Raw genomic sequence first — 25,309 nt, 5'->3', positions numbered from 1 at the left:
TTCGCCTTGCATGGAGCCTTCGGGATCTTATCTCTGGCCAATAACAGTCTCTCAGCTTGTAGCACAGTATTGATGAAGATGCAGAGTCTCACTGCACGTACAGGACCAATGAACGTAAGCTAAGTGCAGCCCGAGCAGAGACAATGTGTGTTGCAGGACGGCAAGCGCAGGTCTTTGGCAAGCTGTGTACATAGAACGATGCAGCTGCCATGGAATCATGTATACAAATGTTGGTCGTTCTACTGAACAGTTTCTATCGTTCCACGTTGAAGTCTGATTTCAGACGTCCGGAGCATCAACTGTGGCTGCTTACATGCATGGTGAGCAGATCTCTGATGGTTACGTAGCCGCTCGGACCGTCTGTTGACTGGCTCCCGCCGCTGCGGGCCGCACTTGTTATGACGATGGATGCTTTCTTGTAGCGGGGTAGGCTAACCGGATTGATCCTGAACAAGACTATATACGCTGAGCATGCACGGCTTCATTTACAAAATCAGAATACACGCCCTTCTTCCAATACTTCTACTTTCACGGTCAGCTCTTACCATGACTAAAGGATCGTCGACCTCGTCTAGTTCTCAGGCGAATTCCACCGCCAGCAACGGCTACACCACCACCAGCTCTGGTACGAACAGTCAAGTAAGCGCATGACTCACAGAGCCTTTCAAAATATCTCACACATGTGTTGATGTAGGGCAACCATTATTGCTCTCGCGATTATGGTTCTAGTGCATCTAACCCAAACTCCTATCACTACTCCAATAGCGATGGATCCTACTATTATAGCAATCCCGACGTGAGCTAGACACCTACACCATACTGTAACGGTCGTGCTGATGTGTACAGGGTTCAACGTATCACAACTCTGGAAACGGGCAGGGTAGATATTCGTCCGGAAGATAGTCTTCGGCAATAGACGTAACACAAAGCCAAGTTTCCGGTTTAACGATTACTGTATCTGTGTGCGTGATGCGCCGAGTCACCCCAACACAAGCTATCAGATATCAGGATATCGAGCCACGCACAAAAGCTGTATGCACGTAACAAGTTGGTATTGTAGTAATTAAGTCTTTGCTACCAATTTGTGCTGCTTGTAATTACTTAGGAGAGTGATATTGCGGCCGCTGCGGGTGGTGATGGGTGAGGTGGCCAGCAAACTCTCATACCGTGAGTAGTATTCAATACTTGATGCACACGGCAATGAAAATCATCGTGACATGTGAGCTGTGGCCGTCCAATATCGGCAGCCATCGTTTCCCGTGGGCCTTACCCAGAGTTTCTGTCCGCAATGCCATCAACACGTCGCACGCGTGTTTAAAGAATGGAATTGCTCGGCCCCATTTGTTCCAGAAACAAAGTTGTAGAGGCTTCCGACGTAAGAATCTACTGAAGACAATCGATCAAGGCCGGATGTGTGATAATATTGAGAAACGAGTGAAAAATATCCACAAAAGTTCTTTCCTGGTAACTAGGCTTGTACTCTTAGTGGATGTCTTGATTCGCCGAGGATAATTTAGCGTCGGTGACATCGGCAGCGGAAGGGCGAGAAATTTTGGCCAATGTACAATGCAGAAATTCGATATGATTGGGGTTTACGGCACATATTCGGTCTTGGAACGTTTCTATACCCACAAGCTGCAGTTTGCAGAAGATAATCCTTTCATTGCTTGTAGCAAGCCAGCTTGCTACTGTTGCCTCTTATACTTCCGAAACCATCCTGGTCATTTTGTCGAGCCCGCATCGCACAACAAGATCTATCTAAGTCAGCGACCGCCTGATATCAGCATGCCAAATTGTCGCACGGTTGGGTGCGGGGGTTGCAGGTATAGGATCTCGAGAAGAGTGTGTATGTTGTATTGTTTTAGCATCATAGCTGAGCTTATATTCAGGTCCTTGCGCGGCACGATTAGTAACACAGTTTAGGTTCACGACAGCGCTTGGCCTGCGACACAAATTCTATCATCAACACGAACCATCGGCGTGGCTTTCTCAATAGTATGGCTCGAGAGATCCAGATGCGGGCGTTGTGGCGAATTCAAGAGAAGACTGCGCCTCAAACGTGGCATCCAGACTCGCTTACAGAGATCACGCAGTCTGCTAGGCACGAGCTGGATCAAGACTATGCCAATAAACAGAATGCCTCTGTGCATGTAGCGAGCGAGACGATGGTCGCGAAGACTAGCGCTGATTGACGGCTGCTGAGATTTGTCCCCAAGCTTTTGAGATTTGTCCCCAAGATGAGATTTGTCCCCAACGCTAACCAGATTCTTACTAGGCCCAAATAGATTACAGTATTCTATTCACCCGGACATAGGTACGTGTGAAGGGAGGCTGCACTTAAATCATGCATGTTACTAAATGTCAAATACTCGCACTGTAGGCTGTCAAATACTCGCACTGTAGGCAGAGTACGGAAAAGTCACAGTAGGGCAAGGTATACTGTGTGTAGAGTAGATTGATTGATTTTTTTGTTTGTTGTTCTGATCTGATAATTCTACAGTCTCATTTTGAGGTGGTTGTGGCTCTGGATACGCGAGGTCGTACAAACCCCTTGGCTTGATCCTTTTCACAATCCTCACCCTGGCCGGGCCAGGGCCTGATATCTGACACTAAACTTATTATCTACTCACGCCGTCGCTTCCTACGTGGTCCAAGGCTTTTCCAGGCTTCTGGAGCCGCCACTGCTGCGGCGCGCTTAGGTCGCGGCGTAGGTACATCTACAGGCTCAGCAAGTGCATCTTGAGCATCAACCTGTGCAAATCTCTCAGCATAGAAAGCCTCCATGTCTCCAAAATAATAGTTCCACGCCATAGTTAGTGTGCAGGGAGCGAAGAGTCCTTATGTGGCGAGAGCCATGTTCCGCGCTTCTACTAGCTCTGCAGGATCATCTTCCTGACCTGTCTCTGTCAGGAAATTAGTAGCTGCCATCATATCGTTGCACTGATACAGGACAGGTTGAGGCTGTCGATTCTCAATGTCAGTCAGGAACTCCTCTAGTGTTGGAGGCCGCCAGCCAGGAGACGGAGCCACGGTCACTGACACAGCAACGGCTACAGGCGGGGACGAACGGAGAGAAGTTGGTGGAGGCAACGGAGCGGGCGCAGGTATCGAAACAGATATGCAGGTGGTCACAGGACTCGCACCTGGTACAGAGGTTGGAACCGAGACTGTGACAGAGGTGCTGACTTGCTGCAGAGCTTCTGCAAGTGTTTGACTCTCGTGTTGATAGTAAGGCTGAAAGTGAGGTACAGAAGGCGGTACATGCCGTTCGAAAGCTGAGGGGTCTCGGCGAGTTGATGCTTCATTTCTCCTTGGCGCACCTCTTGTTTGAGCTGTAAGGGGCTCCAGAACAGACTGGTACGGCCTAGGGGATATAAATACCGAAGGTCCTTGCTCGCGTTGATAGCGCCAATGATCGTCATAGAGATGGTTCAATCGTAACGTAGATCTAGCAGCCATCACTTCTTGCAGCGTATGGCGGCATGGAAGCCCGTTCGTTTTCTCGAAGAGGCCTGAACAAGGATGTCCGCCGCGACGCTGTTGTTGCTCTTTCTGGCGAAGCAAGTCTTGTTGCCTGATGCGCTCAATAGCCGGTGGAGTAAGGACATCATGGATCCCAGGAGGCAGGAAGGGCATGGACTCGAGCTTGTGCCTGAACTTGGTGCTGTGTCTAGAGGAAGCAATCTCCTTTCTGTACCTGTTGTATTGACTCTTGACCATCTGCTCGATCCTCCCGACGACACGAAGCAAGTCGCCTGTTGAAGTCATCAGATAGTCTTTCAGGACCTTGTGCATTCCTTCGACAGGTGAGCTTGTGATTGTGTTGTAGTGTCGGTAATAAGAAGTCCAGGCCGCTGCCCACTCCTTGCGTGTTTGGTATTGATTCTCCTGCAGGTACCTGCAAAGCTCCGGCTGGTGACTGTAGTCATTAAGCAAATCGTCCCACTTGAACCGGAACTCTAACGGCCTCTTTGCGTAGACAAGCTGCTATAGTTAGCTTGAAGTTGTTTAAACTGTACAAGAGCTGCTTTGAAGTGCTCTTAGCGTTGAGCGTCAGCGTACCTGAGCCCAACGTTTCATGAATGAAGCCCTTTGCTCAGCAATTCTCCGTTTCTCTTCTTTCGTCGTGCCATCGGCGTCTCGCCAGGTCTGTTGCGCTTTCGTCTGAACGTTCTTGTTGATATGCCATACACACAAGAGTTGAGGAACTCCTGGGAGCAGTGCGCGTGCTGACATCTTCAATGCTTCTTCCTGGTCGCTAATAAACACACGTGGCTGTTGCACGCCAGTCTTACGGAGGAAGTTCGCGATCGCCCAATAGTAGTCTGCATGCGTCTCGCTGCTAAGAAAGCAGAAGCCTGCAGAGAAGAACGTCTGTAGATTGGTACAGCCGAGTATGTGCAGTAGAGGGAGTCTGTACTTGTTGGTTCGGTAAGTGCAGTCCATCAGTAGGACGTCAGGGTTTGCCAGCAGAAGCTCGACTTGCTTCTGGTGGGCGAAGAAGAGGTTCTGAATGCAATTGTTGTCGTCCTTCTTAACAGTGAAGACCCAGTCTGTCGAGGACAAGTCGTCTAGCAGTGTCTCCACTGGGCTTCTTCCATTAAGATGCTTTCCTCTAATAGCCTTCCTCTCGCTGCGGACATCAGTCGCAGTTATTAGTGTGTCCGGATCCTCTCTCTGGATGGCAGCTAGTATCTGCATGGGCCGCACACCCGCATGAGTCATTGATTCTATCACTTCCTTCTGTGCGGGTGTACGCCTGCGGTAGACATTGTGCGCGCTCGAGTTGATTGACCGGGGATGGTTGTGGTCCTTGTTCTGTACTTCTAGCTTCCATCGATCGCTGTGCTTGGTCCTGAAGATGACAAGCTTGAAAGGACACCCAGTAGAGCGTGTGCTTGTGCTTAGAGTCTTTGCACTGGACTGATAGTTGTGTCGAAAGCGATCGCAGTGATAGTAGTAGCGTGTCCTGACAGTTGAATTGTGAGGCCAACTTCGCTTGAGGACGAAGCCGTAGCTATGCTGCATGCCATGGGTCTTGAGCGCTTCATACGCTTCTTCATATGAGCTGTAGAGCAGGTCTAGTGGGGAGGTTATGTCCTCCATGCTAAGAATGCAAAGTGAATTGACAGGCCCGCATCGATCTTCTTTGTCATTGATCTGTTGCAGAGACGCGCTGATGTCGCGACAATTTCGTGTTGATGAATCACACGCTAAGCCATGTTGAGTGATTAATTTCCGCTATATTAGCGTTGGGGACAAATCTCATCTTGGGGACAAATCTCAAAAGCTTGGGGACAAATCTCAGCAGCCGGACCGGAAACCGATTGTGACCGTCACTGTATGGCAGCCCTGTACGGTCGCTTGCAGTTGCGGTTTCCACTTTCCGTAAGCCACTCTTCTTTCATTCCACCTCGCCATGTCTTGTTTATGCTTAACATTCCGTCAGCAAACCATTAGTTCGGACCCGCCAAAATCCGGGATAAGTCAGTGTCTTTTTCGCATGTGTGGTCCTTGAAGACAATGCTGACACACAATGAGCTTCTCTGTGTCAGCATCCCGTGCGATCGGAGATGGTACGGCTCGCAACAACCTCTCGCAGAAGTATGCTCAGGCACATTGCAAATCGTTCCTGAAAGATTACAGTATTTACCTCTACTGGCTCAGTCACTACATGTTTCATAGAGTACCTAGCCATACGCCTAAAATTGATTCGCGTCGATCGTGACAGCTCGTCGTTTCATAAGTTCAGAGCCCTGTTGCTGTAGCTTCGGTGTGCCGACCGTTACCATGACTCGACTGCAGCCACACATATTCTTCTATGCAGTTATCACGACCGTGATCGCGCACTCGTGGCTCGGGTGCACAGATCAAGACAGCCACCAGATTCTGCAATGGATGAAGGGTAACGCTATCAACTACAGAGCGCCCGGTGACCTGTACACTGATACCTTGTAAATACAAAGTATCATGAAGCTGTGACTTGTTGCTAACGGTACTGAAGTGACCCCGGGCTAGCAGTATACTGCAAAGGCTGGCCTCGAGCAAAGCACAATCCGGGTAATTGGATCGAAGAATCTAGCAGTTACGTTTGGGATATCGCTTTACATTCTGCCAGCGGTGACACACACGCCTGCCATCCCTTATAGCGCACTCCCAACTACTTCACTTCTGAGAATGCCAATATGGCAAGCGCGGTCCCCGGAGGGCAGATCCAACTCATGTTTGGCGGTAATGGGCACTCGCGCGGAGCCAACGTAGACGGCAAAGGAGCAGGTGTGGTGTCTGTGTACTGGAAAGGAGGGAAAGAGAAAGAGATAGAAGACATAGCAGAGTTGACCAGCAAACACAGATTGCGACAGATAGGGTTTGCTGACGAGGCTTTTGTGTGGCCCAAGGATGATCGGGTCAAAGATCCAAAAGAAGGCCTGCTCGACAAAGGGAACTGGATGACTATTCAGATGCCAGACCACATGGAGAAGGGAAGACACATGTTCGTTTGGGTATGGGAGTACGGCGGAAAGCCGAGGTGGAGCACTTGTTTCGATGTCATGATTCACTGAACAAGTGGCAATGAGATTGTGGAAGTAAACCGCGCGCCTTCTCTGCACTTTCACTTTGTCCATTTTGCGATTGCTTCGAAGCAACTATAGATAACTAACTATAGCTCTACACTGCTATGATTTATTAGATGGGTGGTGTATAACACTCATACTTGAAGGTAATTAGAGAGATACGATGGCGACAGCCAGAAAAGACAAAACTCTGGTCAACCAGGAGCGCTAACTACAGCCTTTGTAAGGGAATCGGAGTCCGCGTGTCATCCACTCGCTGTATTGTTTCCATCTAAAGCTTCGTTATTTACTTGGCGCCAATGGCATCAACCACGATCCTTAATAACACCACGCCCACACAGGCACAGCTCGTGAGTAAACAGGCCAGCGGAAAGTGACAGTCAGCGATGCAATGACCGAGACCCCTGCGGCTATGGACGAAGAACTAGACTACAAGAGCACATCGAAGAGACCAGCCCGTTATGCAATGGGTATTGTAGCTCCTTGCTGATCTATGTACACCGCGACGTACAGCACGCCAGACTGAATCCTGATCGCACAGGAAAGAAAGCTATCACCATCGCATCTAGGTGCATATTGAAACACAGCAGCACCAAATAAGTACGACTCTGGAGTTTCGAGCCAATACAATAACCACTGTATCGACAGGAAGGGGTGGAAGGGTGTGATGATTGAATCATGCAAGGATGACATCAGCAAGCCGGGAGTGGAGCACGCTACAAGCATCGAAACAGACTTTGAAGCTGAGCACAACCACCGTAGGATCGAGGTCGACTGAAACAAGGTGAAAGTCAGAAGGATGGTCCTGCTGTATACTCACGCGTCGGTAACTAATTACTAGAGATAATTCCTGACAATCTATTTCGTATCGCTTGAGCTTTTCAATGCTTATGATGCATACAGCCTGGTGTTTTATCAAGCCAGTCGCTTACTTGCATCTAACAGCTGTGATTACTGCTCGTCAAGTTCTATAAAGGCAGACGAGGACTGCCGATTCACGCAACATGGCCAGTTGCCATCATGCCGAAGAGATATAGATCAGAAAACGAACATGCTGCAATAGTCCAGGATCTGAGACGATCCAAGAGTCTCTTTGAACACTACAAATCGCCAGCCTGGATATCTGAGCTCAACAAAGTTGTTGAATTCGACCCTTGCACATTGAATATTAAGGTCGAGCCTAACGTAACGATGCTTGATTTGGTAGAGACCACAATGCAGTTTGGTTTTCTACCAGCAGTTGTTGCTGACTGCAGAGACACGACGGTTGCCAGTGCTTTTGCGGCTCAGTCCAGCGCATCCTCATCCTTTGCGTTTGGCACATTTGATGACACCGTGGTAGAGATCGAGATGATCTTGCATGATCGCGAGATTGTCTGTGTGCGACCAGACAAGCCGTGGAATCGAGACCAGTTCTATGGTAGTGCTTACCCTACCTTCCGTTCTGGGGTGATAACTATGTTCGAGATACGTCTGGTCGTGTCAGGCCCTTGCGTGGAGCTTGAAACCCAGCTTTGGACTAGATTTTCGGAAGCAGAGAACGCGGCACAGAATCCCTTAGGGTCAGCTTCGAGGTCGTCATTGGCCGCTTATCTCTCTACCCTGGAACAAAAGCTGGAGATTGGGGCCAGTCAGAACCGACAAGCAGTACAACGAGTATTCAGAGAAGTAGAATGTCTATAAGAAGCACTGCTGACTACGTCTTCCGTCACGAGAAGCTCTGTCGCGACGTCGTACATTCGCATACCGCGGCTGCCGACTTCTCCGAGCGAGAGCCTCTTGGTTCTCTTCGCACCGCCGACAACGCTATATTTCGAGACTTCGGAATCCTATCCAGCCTTGCTCAGCGACTTGTACAGCATTGCTCAGCGACTTGTACAGCAGATGACTTTGTCACAAGCTCCTATTCAGATGTGGCTGTATCCGACCCTGAGTCCAGAGGCGATGGGGCGCCGGCTCCGTGTCGGTATCATTTGTGCACCCCACTACGGCGTCGACATCTCCGGGCCAGCGTCATTTTGTTGCATTAACATGGCCCATGATATAGATCTACTGCGCACGAGCACCCCCTCAGCGTTGCGGTTCCTGAACGACAACGTGCCTTGCAAGAAAGGAACGACATGGTTTGCTCGTGCTCATTTGATGAGCAAGGATACAGCTTCACCCCGTGACGGAACTAATCGCCGTAGAGTACGCTCTCGTATGCTGTCAAATCGAGATTTTTCCACGTAATGACTATCTCAATACCTGGATGTTGATCCTCTACCAAAGTACGTAATCTGGTAACAGCGCGATCCTGGGCCTCAAGGACTTTCTGCTCGTTCAGATCTAAGCTCCAACTTCTCAACATGATGGTGATCTCGATCCGCCTTAGGCCATCCAAACCCCAGCCGCCCATGTTTGGTACCTCCATCCAGAAGATGGGACTAACCTCTAAGCCTTCCGCGCCTTGAAGAATATAGCTGCGTTGGTGGCGCTTGACAGAGGTTACTGCTTCACGCTGGATATGCAAGAGCTTGAAGAGGAGCTCCTTCAAATGGCCGCTGTGGCGACCCTAGAATGTACCGCAATGATACGGAACGAGTGAAGCTTCGTTGTGAATTTGACGATTGACTCTAAGCAGAGCCAGGGCATACTTAGCCCTGTTGTCTGCACATGGCCTGGCTGAACTTGCATTGATTAACCATGTCTTACCGCCAAGTACCCGATGAAAGATCATCTCGCGGAGCTCTAGAGGCAGACTGAGAAGAGGTGAGTCTTTATGGGAAGAGGGGAAGCTGCGACGGTCAGACTGGGCGCACAGTTGAAAGTCGTGTGCACGTACGCGGCAAGAGCAGTCGGCTTTTTCATACTTACAGTTCGTAAGACTACTCGATACAGAGCTAGGAAACTGCTTCGAGAGCTCTTGGGAGTGAGCAAGTGTTCAAATTCGCGCATGCACCGGCTTTTTGACAGGGAAAAGAAAAGTATCAGTGGATTGAAGAGTAGGCCCGCAAAAACGCTTATCTACACGCTATAAGGTGATCGCACCCTGTAGTGGGATCGCAGTGGTTCTGGGAAAGATTTCTTTCTTTGTCACCGTCATCAAGATCGCTCATGAGCTACCATCGAGCTAGCATGTGCAGGGATGCTAAGACCGGAGGTCTCGCAGCTGCATGCTTGCTGAGCCTCACACGATTGTCAAACTCGACACTCTACTTTTTCACGCTAGCAAAAGGAGCCTCCGTTTTCTGCTTATATGACAATAATGTTATTTCGCCAGTGTGCAGTGATGCACTGACCGCGATGGGCTTGTGCAGGTTTGTCTCCAACCGCTGAGAGCGCACAAATCGACCTAAATCTTACACTATGGACGTTCAAAGAGCAGCGCTTCGCAAATCAATAGGAGCAGTGGGTCTTGCTCTTACATTGAAAGGCTTAACGTTAGTAACGTCGATCCATACATGGCGCAAATCACCGTGTGCCGCAATTGACCAATCAACTTCCGCAAATGATGGTGAAAATTGAAGATCTCGAGAGTTGATTGGTCGGTTGCGGCACACGGTGATTTGCGCCATGCATGGATGTACGTTATGATTGTTTCCATGAGAGTGCAATCCGAGTCGTTTCGACAAAGTACAATGACGGTCACAATTGGTTTCCGGTTCTTGCATCAGCATTATTCTCAGCGCACGGTCCGCCCAACAAAAGCCTTGCCCGACTAGTATTAGTATTTGACATGGGTTATGCTGCTCTGGAATCTGGATGTGCATAGCACGACGAAACAGAGATATCGTAAGCTAAGACTGAGGAATCAAAAGTGGAACATGCACTTGATTGGTTAAATGGTGTCTATTCCGGAGCGTGGGCTTGTGATTGAGTCTCAACGGTCTCTCCAAGATGGGCCGGCAGAAGACCCTGTACAGTAGGACGCTAAGTACTGTTTGGTAAGACCCATCTCGGATAACCGTGCGCTGAGACCAAATGCTGATGCAAGAACCGGAAACCAATTATGACCGTCACTACACAAGAGCAAGAGTTGTCGATAGAACTGTGCATAATGTGGCGGGAGCTACTAGCCGCTTCATACTGGTTATGCTACGTTGTGTTAGGATTTAAAACGAATTTTGAAATCTAATTTCCAGCAACGATCTTTGGTTTACTCCTGACTGCCTCATATTCACACATTCAGAGCGATAAAGTAATATACAGCAGCCGAGCCGCTCCAGATCTATCTACCAAACAATGAACATCCCGAACGGAGGGTTAGCCCCCGCTGCTACGATTCCCAATAAGGTATTCACACCCAGATGTTCACATCAAAGGGAGTCAAGTAACGTATCCAAGCCACAAGTAGATGAAGTGGCCGTCGTGGGCTTATCATGTCGGACAGCCGGTGGCAACGATACCCCTGAGAAGCTCTGGGAATTCCTCTTGCGCAAAGGAAATGCTTCGGGCGAGATTCCAGCGAAACGGTGGAAACCTTGGCGGGATCGAGATCCTCGTAACGCAAAGATCCTAGATAACATCGTCCGCAAAGGGTACTTTCTAGATGATCTAGAGGGATTCGACGCAGCTTTCTTCGGCATCTCGCCCAAAGAGGCTGAGCTCATGGATCCACATCAGCGCCTCGGTCTGGAGCTTGCATGGGAGGCTCTGGAAAATGCTGGCATCAATCCGAAAAGTCTTAGTGGAAGCGACACGGCCGTTTACATGGGTATTGACTCAGACGACTACTCTCGCATGCTGATGGAGGATTTGCCATCTATCGAGGCATGGACTGGCATTGGCACTGCACACCACGGCGTCCCTAACCGGATCTCTTATCATCTTGGCCTACAGGGCCCAAGCACGGCAGTCGATGCAGCATGTGCAAGCTCACTTATTGCCATACATCTTGCTAGCCAGGCCGTTGAATATGGCGAGAGCAATATCGCTATATGCGGTGGTGTGAATGTCATCTGCGCACCTGGTCTCACACACATGCTCCAGAAAGCAGGCGCACTAAGCCAGGATGGTGTTTGTCGCTCTTTCGACGACGCTGCATGTGGCTATGCTCGTGGCGAAGGCGGTGCCGTTGTAGTGCTGAAGCGTCTGAGCGCCGCAATAGAAGACGACGATCACATCCTGGCCGTCATGAAGAGCTCCGCATCTGCACAGGATGGCAAGACTAACGGAATCATGGCACCCAGTGCAGCCGCACAAGAGCTCGTTGCAAGGCAAGCCCTTCTGCGGGCAGGCGGCATCGACCCTCACACAGTTGACTTTGTGGAAGCACACGCTACATCAACATCGCTTGGGGATCTGACAGAAATCGATGCCATCTCTCGAGTTTACGGCGCAGGGCGATCCTCTGACTCTCCTTGCTACGTTGGCTCCATCAAACCTAACATCGGACATCTTGAGGCAGCAGCTGGTGCAATTGGCTTTGTGAAGGCTGTTCTCAGCGTACAGAAGGGCGTTATTGCTCCACAAGCACTGCTGGAAAAGCCCAACACGAGGATCGACTGGGAGAGTAGCGGAATCGACGTCAGTAAAGAGGCAAGAAAATGGCCTGAACGCGACATTCGGAGGGCAGCTGTATGCTGTTATGGATACGGCGGCTCGGTTTGTCATGCTATCCTTGAGCAAGCGCCTACCCGATCGGGCTGTAGCCTTCCGACGGGTCAGCAGTCGGCTATCACGCTCATCATTTCTGCTGTGCAGGAGAAGCGCCTGCCCGCCATTGCTGCTTCTTTAGCCCACTGGCTGTCGGCCAATAGGGCCTCTACAGATCTCAACGCTGTGGCGCGAACGCTTGCTCAGCGCCGTGCTGCACACAGGCACCGCACGTCGTTCGTAGTTTTCAACTTTGACGACGCTATTCGCAGCTTGACTGCCTTTTCAAAAGGCAAGATGAACGAATGGGCTGCAACGAGTCGGGTCCTCGATAATGCTATCGCGAGAGGCGTAGTCTGGGTCTTCTCGGGCCATGGAGCACAGTGGTCGGACATGGGGATAGAACTCTTGCACAACCCTGTGTTCTATGACAAACTCTGTTCTTTGGACTCTATCGTTCGTAAAGAAGCAGGGTTCTCCATCATTGAGGTTCTGCAAGAGAGCGACTTACACGACTCGTGGAGAATACAAATCCTTACATATGCCATGCAAATTGGTCTTGTGGCACTGCTGAGGTCGAAGGGGGTCGCACCACAAGCTATTATTGGCCACTCTGTTGGCGAGATCGCAGCTGCTGTTGCTGGTGGCTGTCTATCGGAGAGAGAAGGTGCAATCATCGTTTCCAGGCGAGCGAAGCTTTGCGCTCAAGTACAAGGCCAAGGTGCGATGGTTCTCGTTGCTCTTCCCTTTGAGATAGCTGCACAGCAGCTTGCTGAGAGAAGCGATATTGTTGCTGCAATCCGGTCTTCGCCATCAACATGCGTCGTGAGTGGTACGATCGGAGCTGTTGAGTGGTACCTCGAACAACTCAAGAAAGAAAAAGTAAAGGTTTGGAAGATCGGAACAGATATTAGCTTCCATTCTCCTATACTTGGGCAGTTTGTTCCCGCGCTGCGAGAACAGTTAAGTCAGGAAACCGACCCACAGCTAGCAAAGATGCAGATCTACTCAAGCTCCGCTCTACACCCACGCACTACATCACTTCGTGATGTCGATTATTGGATTAGAAATATGGTCGGTCCCGTTTGGTTTGTTGATGCAGTAGAAGCTGCAGTGGAAGACGGTTTTCGTGTCTTCATGGAAGTCTCCACTCACCCTATAGTCTCGCACTCCATCTCCGAGACGCTCTCTGTTCGATCGGTCGGAGATTCTGCGGCTTTCGGCACAATGAAGAAGGGCAAATCAGCCGAGCTCTGCATATCTAGAGCCATCTCCCAACTGTACACTCTTGGTGTAGAGATCGACTTTAAAGCATTCATGGGAGCGAGCCCTTGGTCAAATGCAGTACCGACTACGCTCTGGGTGCACAAGCCTTACTGGAAGACTATAGACATGGGATCTGGCAATGCCGTCCAGCACGACGTAGAGACGCACACGGTACTTGGTGGTCTTATGGACATCGCAGGCAGCATAGTAAAGGTGTGGACTACGGTACTGGACGACACGACCAAGCCATACCCTCTCAGTCACCCACTTGATGGGACTGAGATCATCCCTGCTGCCGTGTACTGCAATACCTTCCAACGAGCCACAGGTGCAACCAGGCTCGATGACGTAGAGCTCCGCGTGCCAATCCCAATAACAGACGACACACGTGAGCTGCAGGTGATTGTCGAAGAGAATGAAGTGCGTACGGCTTCTCGACTCAGGAAAAAGAACAATAATGGTGGTAACAAACAGCACGCGTGGATCGAGCACAGTCGGGCCGCCTTTACCACAGCTGACGTGGAAGTTCATCAGCAGACCCTGTCAATTGCCGAGTTACGGGCGAAGATCGGCAAACAGTTGCCCAAAAGCTTCGCATGGGACTACCTTCAGAAAATTGGAGTATCTGGTATCGCATTTCCATGGGCTATACTTGAGCACTTTGGGGACGAGAAGCAAATGCTTGTCGAGATGGACATGAATCCGGAAGTTCAGACATTGACCTGGGATCCAGGAAGCTGGGCACCTTTCCTTGATGCCGCTACATCCGTGGGCTCATCTATATTCTTCAAGAGTTTACACATGCGCATCGTCAGCAGGATCGACCAGGTTCTTTTCCTATCCAAGGCTGCACCACCTAAGGCCGGCTACTTACTCATCGAAAACACTTCCGTAGGCGACCACTCGAAAGCTGATATCAGTGTTGTCAGCACGGCGGGAGAAATTCTGATCAAAATCAAAGGTATGCGGTTTTCTAATGTCGAGGCAGTAAGAGAAAAAGAGAATGGCAGAGACTCTCTTGTGCACCGTTTGGCGTGGGTGCCACCGAAGTTCTCTGAAAAGTCGCTGTTGATGGACAAAGTCGTTATTGTGTCGACAGTTCGTCAAGTTACAGACAACTATGTCAGCACCTTGGAGGTCTGTACTAAAAGCGTAGCCACAATCCCTTCTGCTGCGTGTATGAAGAGCCCTGCTATCTGGAGCACCCTGCAAGGAAGGAATACAGTGGTCGTCTATGTGCCTGGCACCGTTGAGCACATCGACGACGTAGCAAGCAAGGCGCACGCTTTCACGTGCGAAGTTGCCGCCATCCTGGCCATCCTCACAGATAGCCGAAGCGTATCGAAGCTGTTTGTCGTCCTTGATGGCGCATACAAGGGCCAATCACCTACCTGTCTTGCGCAGTACCCGCTGTATGGCTTTGCTCGAATCGCCGCGTCGGAGTACCCGGATCTGTGGGGTGGGCTGATTGATAATGAAGGGTCAGCATTTCCTCTTCTGGCGGTGAAATATGTCAAAGAGCAAAGTGTATTACGCATGCAGGATGGTCTGCCACGGGTACCACGTCTGCGACCATTTGCTCACAGAGAACAGCAGAATGACCGAAAACAAAGCTTACTTCCTCAACCACACGGAACCTACCTAGTTACTGGTGGCTTTGGCGATCTTGGTTTGGAGATTCTTGATTTTCTCGTACAACATGGCGCTCGCAGGGTCGTGGTGGTTTCCCGACGTACCTTACTCCCGCGCAGAGAGTGGCCAGCTGCTACTGGACCCATGGCATCAGTTGTCAATAGACTGGTGAAACTCGAGGGTCTAGGCGCTTCCATCTATGCCCTGCAGCTTGACATTGGCTCTACGTCTGCGTCGGATCATCTCGTCGCGGCGCTCAACGCTTTGTCCCTCCCGCCTGTGCTAGGGATAGTCCATGCCGCTGGTGTCTCTGGGTATGGTTACATCAAGACCGCCACATCCGCCTCGTATGCGTCCGTGATGAGTCCAAAAATCCAGGGCGCGCTGAATCTACATAGAGCGTTCCCTCCAAGGTCGCTTGACTTCTTTGTCCTGTTCTCCTCGATTGGACAAATCATCGGCACACCTGGGCAGTCAGCATACGCAACGTCCAATGCATTTCTCGATGGTTTGGCAACGCATCGCCGCTCTCTAGGCTGCAATACTATCGCGATCCAATGGACCGCCTGGAGGGCGCTAGGATTAGCGAAAGACACCGCGCTCGTGGACCTCGAACTGCATAGCAAGGGTGTCACAGATATCACCGTCGAGGAAGCTTACCAAGCATGGACCTACCTTTCTGGTGTCGATACAGATCATGCAGTCGTCACAAAGATCCGATGCCTTGAACACGACGAGTCATTGCCGTGTGAGCTTATCCAAGACGTGGTGCAGCGCCGCGCCGCGCCAGCTGGATCAAAATATCTTCCCCTTCCAACGGCTGCAGCGGTAGCGAGACCCAAGCTCGGTCCTGAGCTCAAAGCACACCTCAATGTAGAGATCAAGGCGTGTCTGTCCCATGTTCTAGGTTTGGATGTCGAGGAAATTGAGGACCATGCGGCAGTTACGGAATTAGGCGTGGATTCAATTATCACTGTTGCACTAAGACAGAAACTCGAGAAGGTGACGGGCGTGAAAGTTTCGCCAACCTTGATCTGGAGTCACCCAACCATTGCGCAAATGGTGGACTGGTTCTATTGTAGAATAAGTTAGCGCGGGATGGGCGAGCGGAGCCTAGTCGCAAGGCCGTGATCGAGCGGACGGATGCTCAATGGCAGTACACAATCATGCAAACTGCACGACCGTCTCACTTTCATTTGGAATGTTGTACAGAGCCAGGAATTAAGGTCCGTCCCTAGGTGCCGAGACGCACGGTGTAATGAGACAGGTTCGTACTCCGGGCCTTCGGAGCCTCTTATTCACTCATTGACAGACCTTGCATTTATATGCAGCGTTGTCCATTTACCTCTTCACCAGTCTCTTTGTCTCCGAGAATGAGTGCTGTCGTGCTGGCCCTGCTGTTGATGGCTTCGTCAACACCGTGAATCGACCCTTCGTCAGTGCCCCCCTGTCCATTCATGGCCGAGGGGATGTCTGTGAGGATCGGAGGGGTCAGAAGAAAGCGAAGTCGAGAAAGATTGTATTCCTGGGCATCAGAAGCCCTTTTGACTGAAAAATTGTGCAGTCCGGCAGTTTCGCCGATCAGGAGACAGGATTGCTGATTGCAACCCGGCAGCTTGGAACACGCTAGCTTCGCTTGCTGTGCGGAGGGCTGCATTAGCGTGGATAACAGCTGCTGTAAGATACGGTACTGAATAAGACGCTATACCCACTGCGAGCCGGCCGCTGAGACGATCTGTGGCGCACGTTGGCGGCTTTTTGCTTGTCTGCGAATGATTCATCAGTCTTGTTGCTGCACCGTGGCCTCAATATCAGCGCTGAGCCGCGCTGCCCATAGACGTCTCAACGCACTCACCGCCGTCTGTGGCCGGGCACCTCGTGATCGTAACAAACGAGATGATTTGAGCTAGTAGATGCTGGATGATGAGAAGTGCATCGCTATGGGGGGCGTGGTCATCGCGTAGATGCGACTTGTTGGGGCTGTGCTGGGCCTGCATGAGCGCGCTCAGCCGCGTCTCCTCCCGCCTTCAGACCGTTTGAACATCCTCAGAGCTCAGAACATGCTGCGAAACACAAGCTTCAGCCTACAAAAGTAAGACCACTCCTTCAACCGTGTAGCTACCTGGGGCTTTGTAGCCATTCGTACCCTTCTCCGTAAGCTCGTCTTAGGGAGCCAACCGCCGCACTCTCGTCCTACCAGGCTGCCGCGTCGAGCCTCTCGCATCCTCTCACCGCATGCGCCTGCGACGCATACCTCGAACCGATGCGTCTTTTGCGCTACGACGAACACGGTGAGCTTGGCATCGTCAGCTTCGACGATCGCGCAACACCGCCTTATGCGATACTGTCACACACATGGGGAGAGGATGCGGAGGAGGTGACTTTCGCAGACCTTGCGACAGGCGACGGCAAGGCCAAGCGTGGCTACAAGAAGATTCGCTTCTGCGGACAGCAAGCACGGCAAGACGGCCTACAGTACTTCTGGATCGACACGTGCTGCATCGACAAGACCAAAAAGGCTGAGCTCGCCTTGTCCATCAGGTCGATGTTTCACTGGTACCGCAATGCAGCTCGGTGTTATGTATATTTGTCTGATGTCTCTAACCAACCTCTACTGGTAACGCCAGGCCACCACGATTCACGATGGTTTCTTTGGATCTGGACACTCTCTGTTCTCTATACACTGTCGAGATGGTACAGCAGCGTGATGCATCGCTACTTCTATTCGCGCCATGTAGCACGCACTCCAGTTGGTAGCGGTGTTGTGCGCAGCAAGCAGACGCCTGAGTTCACGATTAAAGAAAGCAGATGGTTTACCCGTGGATGGACACTGCAGGAGCTTCTCGCCCCATCCACGGTAGAGTTCTTTTCCAAGGAAGGTGTCAAGCTTGGCGACAAGTTGTCCCTGGCAAAAGAAGTGCGCGAGGTCACTGGCATTCCTTGCTCAGCGTTGCAGGGCGAACCGTTGTCCGACTTCAGTGTGAATGAGCGAATCTCATGGAATGAACACCGGGTAACGAAGATTCTGACAGACCGTGCATACTCTTTGATGGGAATCTTAGGAGTTAGTCTGTCGCCGTTCGACGGTGAGAGTCCAGCTGAGGCGATGAAACGAGTTACAGATGAGGCCGAAAAGCAAGATAAGTGCCTTTGAGACATGCACCAGACAGATCCTCGGAACGACAAGAAGCGCATTGAGGATACCAAAGGCGGTCTTCTCGCAGACTCCTACCGCTGGGTGCTTGCCAATCCTACTTTTCAGCAATGGCAACAGCGCTTGGATAGCCGACTGCTGTGGGTGAAAGGCGACCCTGGCAAGGGAAAGACGATGCTTCTGTGTGGCATCATTGACGAGCTGCACAACTCGATGCCAAGACCCGCCCTGTTGTCGTACTTCTTTTGCCAGGCGACCGACTCGCGCATCAACAGTGCTACAGCCGTGCTACGAGGCTTGCTATATATGCTTATACACCAGCAACCGTCGCTTATATCGCACGTCCGTAAGAAGTACGATCACACGGGCAAAAGTTTGTTCGAAGACGCTAATGCCTGGGTCGCCTTAGCAGAGATCTTTGCAGCTGTGCTGCGTGACATGGGCTTGGGCACGACGTACCTAATCATTGATGCGCTTGATGAATGCATGACTGATCGGCCAAAGCTACTCCGCTTCATTGCAGAGCAGTCGTCTGCGTCCTCTCGCGTCAAGTGGATCGTGTCTAGTCGCAACTGGCCGGCCATCGAGGAACGACTACAACGAGCAGAGCACGAAACGCGGCTGAGCCTTGAGCTAAACGTAGAGTCGGTTGCTGCGGCAGTTGACGTCTTTATCCAGCAAAAGGTCGACCAGTTAGCGCAAGAGGAGCAGTACGAAGAGGAACTTCGACACGCCGTGCTCCAACATTTGAAGTTGAACGCGAACGGTACCTTCCTCTGGGTAGCGTTGGTGTGCCAAAAGCTCGAAGAGACAGACAAGTGGAACGTGCTTGAAAGGCTGACCCAATTCCCCCCTGGGCTCGACTCTCTGTACGAGCGGATGCTGCAGCAGATGACTGAGTCTGATAGCGCTAACATATGCCTGCGGGCGCTGGCAGTGACTGCTGTCCTGTATCGGCCTGTCACAGTCGCTGAGTTAGTGGTGCTTACTAAGCAGCTTGCGGGACTTGTTAATGACCTTGGATCTGTGCGGAAAATTATCGGTCTTTGCGGATCGTTTCTCACTTTGCGAGAAGACACAATCTACTTTGTGCACCAGTCTGCAAAAGACTTCCTCTTTGCAAGTGCATATAAAGAGATTTTTCCACAGGGCGCTGAAGCCACTCATCACGTGATCTTCTCCAGGTCGCTCGCGATTCTATCTGAAGCGTTGCGCAGGGATATGTACAGCCTAGGGGTGTTAGGAACTGCTATTAAAGACGTTCAGCCGCCAGAGTCAGACCCGCTTGCCGCGTCACGCTACTCGTGCGTCTACTGGATCGACCATCTGTGCGACTCGAAGCCCAGGTCTTGGGCAGACGGTGTTGATGAGCTGAAAGTCGGAGGCGCCATCAATGAGTTTATAAAGAAGAAGTATCTCTACTGGCTAGAAGGGCTCAGTCTTTGCAGAAGCATAGGAAAAGGGGTAGTCTCGATGGCAAAGCTATGCTCTCTTGCTCAGGTATGGCAAACAGAGATGATGCAATCCTACAGTCCTCTCGTTACACATTCTGACTCTTCTAGGAGATGCAAAATGCGAGTGAGCTTACTAAGCTTGCGCAAGATGCCAGCCGATTCGTCATGTACCACAAAGGGGTAATTGAGAGCTACCCACTCCAAACGTATGCATCTGCGCTGCTGTTCAGTCCGACAGGGAGCGTGACTAGAAGGTTGTTCCAGCACGAGGAGCCAAAAGGAATCACTGTTAAGCCTGCGATGAGCGACAGCTGGAGTGCTTGTCTGCAGACGCTCGAGGGCCATAGCAGCTATGTCACGTCTGTAGCCTTCTCGCACGACTCGAGCAAGCTGGCGTCGGCGTCAGGCGACAAGACCGTCAAGGTGTGGGATGCGAGCAGCGGGGCGTGTCTGCAGACGCTCAACATCGGCAAGCCTCTCCACAGCCTATCCTTCGATCCCACCAACTCCTTTCTCTGTACCGAGATAGGCCCCATTGCCATACACGGCCTAGGAATTCCTAGCGAGATAGCTGTGATGGAACCTGCACGCCCTCAATATTCAGGCACAAGCCTTGGTTCTGATGGCATATGGATCAAGTACAACGGCAGGAACGTGTTGTGGATACCGTCAGACTATCGACCGTCATGCTCTGCGGTGTGCGGGAACAGAGTCAGTATAGGTGTTGGGACCGGCAGAGTGTGGACCTGCAGTGTTGACCCAGACACCCTCACGTGTATGTTAAGCAAAGTGAAGACATAAAGCAGTTGCTTTCTGCTTAAGACTGAGCTTCTAAAGTCTGCTCTTAAGTAGCTATAAGGATGTACAGAGCATAGAAGTTGCATAACAAAGTATAATTTGCACTCACAAATAGATCTTGCGCTCTATGAACTTGCTGTCTGGCCTCCAGGAGATGTAGGGAAGTCCACTCGTGGGCGCGCTTGAGATACTACAAATTAGGCACTTGCTTCGGGAAAGCCGCCAGGGTGCGCCACAGCTCGTCTCAGCGGCCAGTCTGCGGTGAGTATAGCGTGTTATTCAGTACCGTAACTTACAGCAGCCACTTCGCACGCTAACGCAGCCCCCTGCACTGTAAGCGAAGCTAGCATGTACCAGGCTGCCGGGTTGCAATTTGCAATCTTGTGTCCTGATCGGCGAAACTGCCGGACTGCACTTTTCTTTTGTTAATAACGTAGATTATCACCGAGCCGGCCATATCACCGAACCGGCCACTTTCTCTTGGCACAACTACTTTTCACTCTAACACAACATGCCTCAACAACAACAACTTCACAATACTACTAGAGAAGGCAGAGTTATCCTTGCTATCCAGTCCTTCCACGCTGGTCAATTTCGCAGTGTACGCAGCGCTGCAAGAGCGTTGAACGTACCTCATCAGCGGGTCTCTGATCGCCTTCGCAATATCACCTTTCGACCTAACGTACGCGCTAATTGCCAGAAACTTACTATACTAGAGGAGCAGACTATTGTCCGGTATATACTTGACCTTGATTCGCGAGGATTTGCGCCTCGGCTGTGTGAGGTGGCAGATATGGCTGATAAGATACTTGGTGTGCGTGGTGGAGAGCCTGTTGGCAAACTATGGGCTAGCAGGCTTGTAACGCGTTCAGACGAGCTCAAAATGGCCTTCAATCGAGCCAAGGATAGACAGAGGATACTACAGGAAGATCCTGAGATAATCAGCGCGTGGTTCAAGCTAGTGAGGATACTAAAGTCAAGTACGGCGTCTACAACGACGACGTCCACAACTTCGATGAAACTGGGTTCCAGATGGGCGTCGCTTCGTCTTCAAAGGTTGTCACAGGCTCAGAGAGACGTGCTCGACCAGAGCTTGTTCAGCCAGGCGATCGCGAGTGGGTTACTGTTATCCAGAGCATCTGCGCCGCTGGGTATGCAACCCCGCCTTTCATCATCTACAAAGGACGCGTCCACATCTCTGCTTGGTACGAGGAGACGGATATACCCCACAATTGGAAGCTCTCAGTCTCTAAGAACGGCTGGACAAACAATTCGCTTGGCCTTAAGTGGTTGAAGCACTTTGACGCGCATACAAAGACGCGTCAGGTAGGGGTGTACAGGTTGCTCATCTTGGACGGCCACGAGAGCCATCTCAACCAGGAGTTCAAGGACTATTGCCTAGAGAACAAAATCCTTACTCTCTGCATGCCACCTCACTCGTCGCACATCCTCCAGCCACTTGACGTGGTCTGTTTCTCGCCGTTGAAGCGCAAGTACTCCTAATGCGTTCGAGACTTGGCACGCCGACGCGTCTTCCACATCAACAAGGAAGGCTTCCTACCAGCCTTTAGGGACGCGTTCCTTGATGTGTTTACAGAGGTTAACTGCCAAAAGGCCTTTGAGGCATCAGGGCTTGTTCCTACTAACGCGCAGGTGGTGTTAGATCGCCTTGAAGTGCGGCTGCATACCCCACCAGCAGTACCTCTACCCGAAACGCCGTGGCAATCTAAGACACCAAGCAATACACACGAGTTTGGGTCTCAATCTAAGCTTGTAAGCGATTCCTTTCGACGATCACCAAGTGCAGCGCAAGAAGGGTTCTCAAAGCTTGTAAAAGGGGCTGAAGAGATGCTGCACGAAAACGTCCTTATCAAGGCCCGCGTACGAGAGCTTGAAGAGCAATTAGCAGTAATAACCAAGAGGAAATCGCGTAAGAGAAAGCAAATTCAGCATGGTGGCACACTTGAGTATGGCCCAGCAGCATCGTGGGTAGCTGCTGAGACGTCTGTAGCAGCTCAGCCATCTAAGAAGACTCGGGGTGGAGGTGGTCAACTAGGAGCTCAATCAACTGTTCGGCGCTGTGGGAACTGCGGCAAGACTGGACACAACGCACGAACGTGCCAGGAGGGTGTAGAAATATCTTCTGAATCTGATGCAAGCACGCAGTATGCTGGGTCACTGTTTGATAGCGAGTAGTTGTAGTTGCAGTAACTTGTGTTAATCGTGCCAAGAGAAAATGGCCGGTTCGGTGATATGGCCGGCTCGGTGATAATCTACGTTATAGCTTCTGATGCCCAGGATACAATCATCCGTGATTTCGCTTTCTACCAGACCCTCCGACCTTCGCAAAGGCCCCTTAGGCCGTGAGTAGACAGGGGGGTGTGGACGATGGGCTGATTGACGGCGTTGACGAAGCGATCAACAGCACGGTCAGCGAGGCAGCACATGTTCTCGGAAGCAAAGAGAGTGGCGAAGAGTTAACTAAACAATGCTGCATATCAACCTAAGGTCTGTAAACGAGTGTACAAGAGGATCTGAGGCCCCAAAGTACGAGCCTGTCTCGTTACACAGTGCGTCTCGGTATGTAGGGACGCACTTTAGTAAGTTTATTGGTCCGTGTTGCTGAATATCTGCCCCCATATCTCCTCTCCGTGCCTCTTTCCAAGCCATCGCTCGGTTTCCATTCCTCGTCAGTCGCGCTGCAAACTCCAGCGGCACCATCCCTTCCCCCGTCACGCAGTACAACGTCTGTACGACCTCGTGTACGAAACCATCATAGCTACGAATCCCTATGCTCTTCTGTGCATGGGAATTGTAAGGGAAAACACCCTGAGCAAACCTTCATCACTCGCTCGCTCACGCAAACCAGGGGGCAAGAGACGCTGTTGACTCGCGAAATTATCTGTTGGAGGCCCATGGGTTGCACAACACGCGCATGGACTGACGTTGACGTTGCGTCACAGTCGCATCGTCCACGTGAGTTGGTACGTGATGCAGAATGACCGCTCACCTTCAACATAACTGTTACGGTATCAATCGGACCGTACAAGACAAGACCATACCCACAACAGACTACCCTGGTCTAGTCTGTCTCAGGGCAAGCATATATTGTACTGCGGTAGCCAGATAGCAATTCAGCGCAGTTTTCTATTGCTCCCTACAGCGGCTGGCTACGCCGCGACAACAACCAACCACGCGCGATTCTATCAGATCTCCTTTCCGTCAACACCCAAAGTACCAGATGGCAAATCAAACCTGCATAATCTGTAATGGCTCCAACACCAAATTTTGCTCCTCATGCCATTCAATTTCGTATTGCTCCCAAAAATGCCAGAAAGACGACTGGCCCCTCCACAAGAAGATTTGCAAGACCTTCACTACCTTGCCATCACGCCCATCGCCTTCGCACAAACTTGCAATCCTCTTTCCAGTCAATTCGAAAGATCCACAGCTTGTTTGGATCGAATGCAAACGACATGTCGATGATGAAGACGGAATTGTATGGGACTCGCCAGATACTCAAAACCTACTGCAAATTGAGAACCTTAACCCCGAATACGGACATCCAAGACAGTTCTTAAGAATAACGCGGAGCAAGCTTCGCGAATTCAATCTCAGCCATACAGTTAAGGTTATCGGTCGAGAGACTGCTCTAATTGATGGCTCCTCGTCCAATGTTTGTGTTCAACATACCACGAAAGGGCGGATGACATACGATTGGAACGGACCAATTGTGGTCATGCGCCAGCCGAGCACTGCTGTTGACCCTTTGTTCTACGAGGATGTAAGGGCTGGTGATTTTCGAGTTGCGGTTGATTATTTTAGTAATTATTAACATCAAGTGGTTTATAATCCAGCTCATAGGTAGTCAAGACAAAATTTGATCATGCACAAACATGGATAGGGCAAGTACGGACCGCTAAACGTACCGGTAAGGTCCATCCCTTAGGTACCGTGTCCGTGCGCGTAGTGCGCGCAACAACCAAATATGGAGCCAGCAAAAATGAGGCTGTAGAGCCACATACAACTTGTAGAATTTAATAAAAACTTGGTAGAGTAAGTCTACAGGCTTGTGTGATGCTTTTGCTCCATACAAACTAATTGTATAGAGTTGCGGTGCGGCCGCTGCGCGTTGTGTGGGTGCGAGCTGGCGGATCAGGTGTCGCAGGCTTCCTGCGACTACGAGCAACACCACCACGACGCGCAGGCTTAGTTACACGTGCTGGAGCCTGTGAGGCTGTTCGATTGCCTCTTTGGGACAATTGTAGAGCTTTTTGAGCGTCGCGGGCAACCTTTTCCTGTATTCTTGCAGCTTTCCGCGCCTCAATTGCTTGACGCTCCTCTGCCTTAGCCTCTGCCTGCACTGCTTTCTCCTCCTCACGCTGCATGCGTTGTTCTTGTGCGATCTTCTCATTGTAGAGTTTATTAGCAGCTTTTAAATCCTTCATCTGTGCTTTTTGAAGCTCTTCTGCAACCCTGTTTTGCTCGTAAATCTGCTCACGGCGGCGTGCCTCTCGAAAGGCACGAGGTGACCAGAACTTTGCACCACCCCATAGGTTTTGCTCGTGTTTTTGCAAGTCCAGCGCATGCGACTTCTTGCCTCGCTTCTTCTTAATCTTAAGAGCCTCAGTAAGTCCAGTAATCTCGTGGTTGAGTAGCTCGTTTTCCGTTGCAATGTGGTGGATTACTCGTCTCATTGTAGCAGCTTCCTCTGACGTCTTATCCTTCACCAATGAGTCCATTTGCCTCACAATTGTACGCCAATCTTGACCCTCCGGATGAAGTGGAGCGTCTGCCAACAGGCTCGCGTCGTGAGACGACTTATCAGAGAAGCGGCGGAGTATAACGTCGGG

The 25,309-nt window shown here is 50.9% G+C and overlaps 5 protein-coding genes across 5 annotated transcripts; all 5 read left to right on the top strand.

Annotated features, from left to right (window-relative positions):
• Positions 1-6,185: 6,185 nt before the first annotated feature.
• On the top strand, positions 6,186-6,563 carry C7974DRAFT_418274 (uncharacterized protein; the record flags this gene model as incomplete). The annotated part of the gene is made up of 1 exon (XM_046144148.1): positions 6,186-6,563. One exon carries the CDS (start codon positions 6,186-6,188, stop codon positions 6,561-6,563), a length of 378 nt encoding a protein of 125 aa, XP_045991870.1.
• Positions 6,564-7,682: 1,119 nt separating this feature from the next.
• On the top strand, positions 7,683-8,078 carry C7974DRAFT_292035 (uncharacterized protein; the record flags this gene model as incomplete). The annotated part of the gene is made up of 1 exon (XM_046137653.1): positions 7,683-8,078. A coding segment is annotated over one exon (396 nt), but the record flags the coding sequence as incomplete, so codon positions are not given.
• Positions 8,079-10,799: 2,721 nt separating this feature from the next.
• C7974DRAFT_444861 (uncharacterized protein) lies at positions 10,800-16,256 on the top strand (the record flags this gene model as incomplete). The annotated part of the gene is made up of 1 exon (XM_046145529.1): positions 10,800-16,256. One exon carries the CDS (start codon positions 10,800-10,802, stop codon positions 16,140-16,142), a length of 5,343 nt encoding a protein of 1,780 aa, XP_045991868.1. The 3' UTR covers positions 16,143-16,256.
• A 1,057-nt stretch (positions 16,257-17,313) lies between these two features.
• On the top strand, positions 17,314-21,959 carry C7974DRAFT_428856 (DDE superfamily endonuclease-domain-containing protein; the record flags this gene model as incomplete). Its single annotated transcript, XM_046144614.1, has 4 exons — positions 17,314-18,165; positions 18,217-19,704; positions 19,767-20,369; positions 21,402-21,959. The coding sequence occupies 4 exons, from the start codon at positions 17,314-17,316 to the stop codon at positions 21,957-21,959; spliced, it is 3,501 nt and encodes a 1,166-aa protein (XP_045991867.1).
• Positions 21,960-23,541: 1,582 nt separating this feature from the next.
• C7974DRAFT_405322 (uncharacterized protein) lies at positions 23,542-24,373 on the top strand. Its single transcript, XM_046143033.1, has one exon. The coding sequence runs from the start codon at positions 23,698-23,700 to the stop codon at positions 24,289-24,291; it is 594 nt and encodes a 197-aa protein (XP_045991866.1). The 5' UTR covers positions 23,542-23,697; the 3' UTR covers positions 24,292-24,373.
• The last annotated feature ends 936 nt before the right edge of the window (positions 24,374-25,309 follow it).

This window comes from Boeremia exigua, assembly GCF_020726555.1.
Source record: "Boeremia exigua strain MPI-SDFR-AT-0100 chromosome Unknown C7974scaffold_14, whole genome shotgun sequence".
Classification (NCBI taxonomy): domain Eukaryota; kingdom Fungi; phylum Ascomycota; class Dothideomycetes; order Pleosporales; family Didymellaceae; genus Boeremia; species Boeremia exigua.
Note: the sequence above shows the minus strand (reverse complement) of the source record. Positions and strands in the feature narration are given on the sequence as shown.

Excerpts from the sequence above, each read along its gene's own strand:
- C7974DRAFT_405322 (XM_046143033.1), top strand. The coding sequence starts at position 23,698 with ATGGCAAATCAAACCTGCATAATCTGTAATGGCTCCAACACCAAATTT.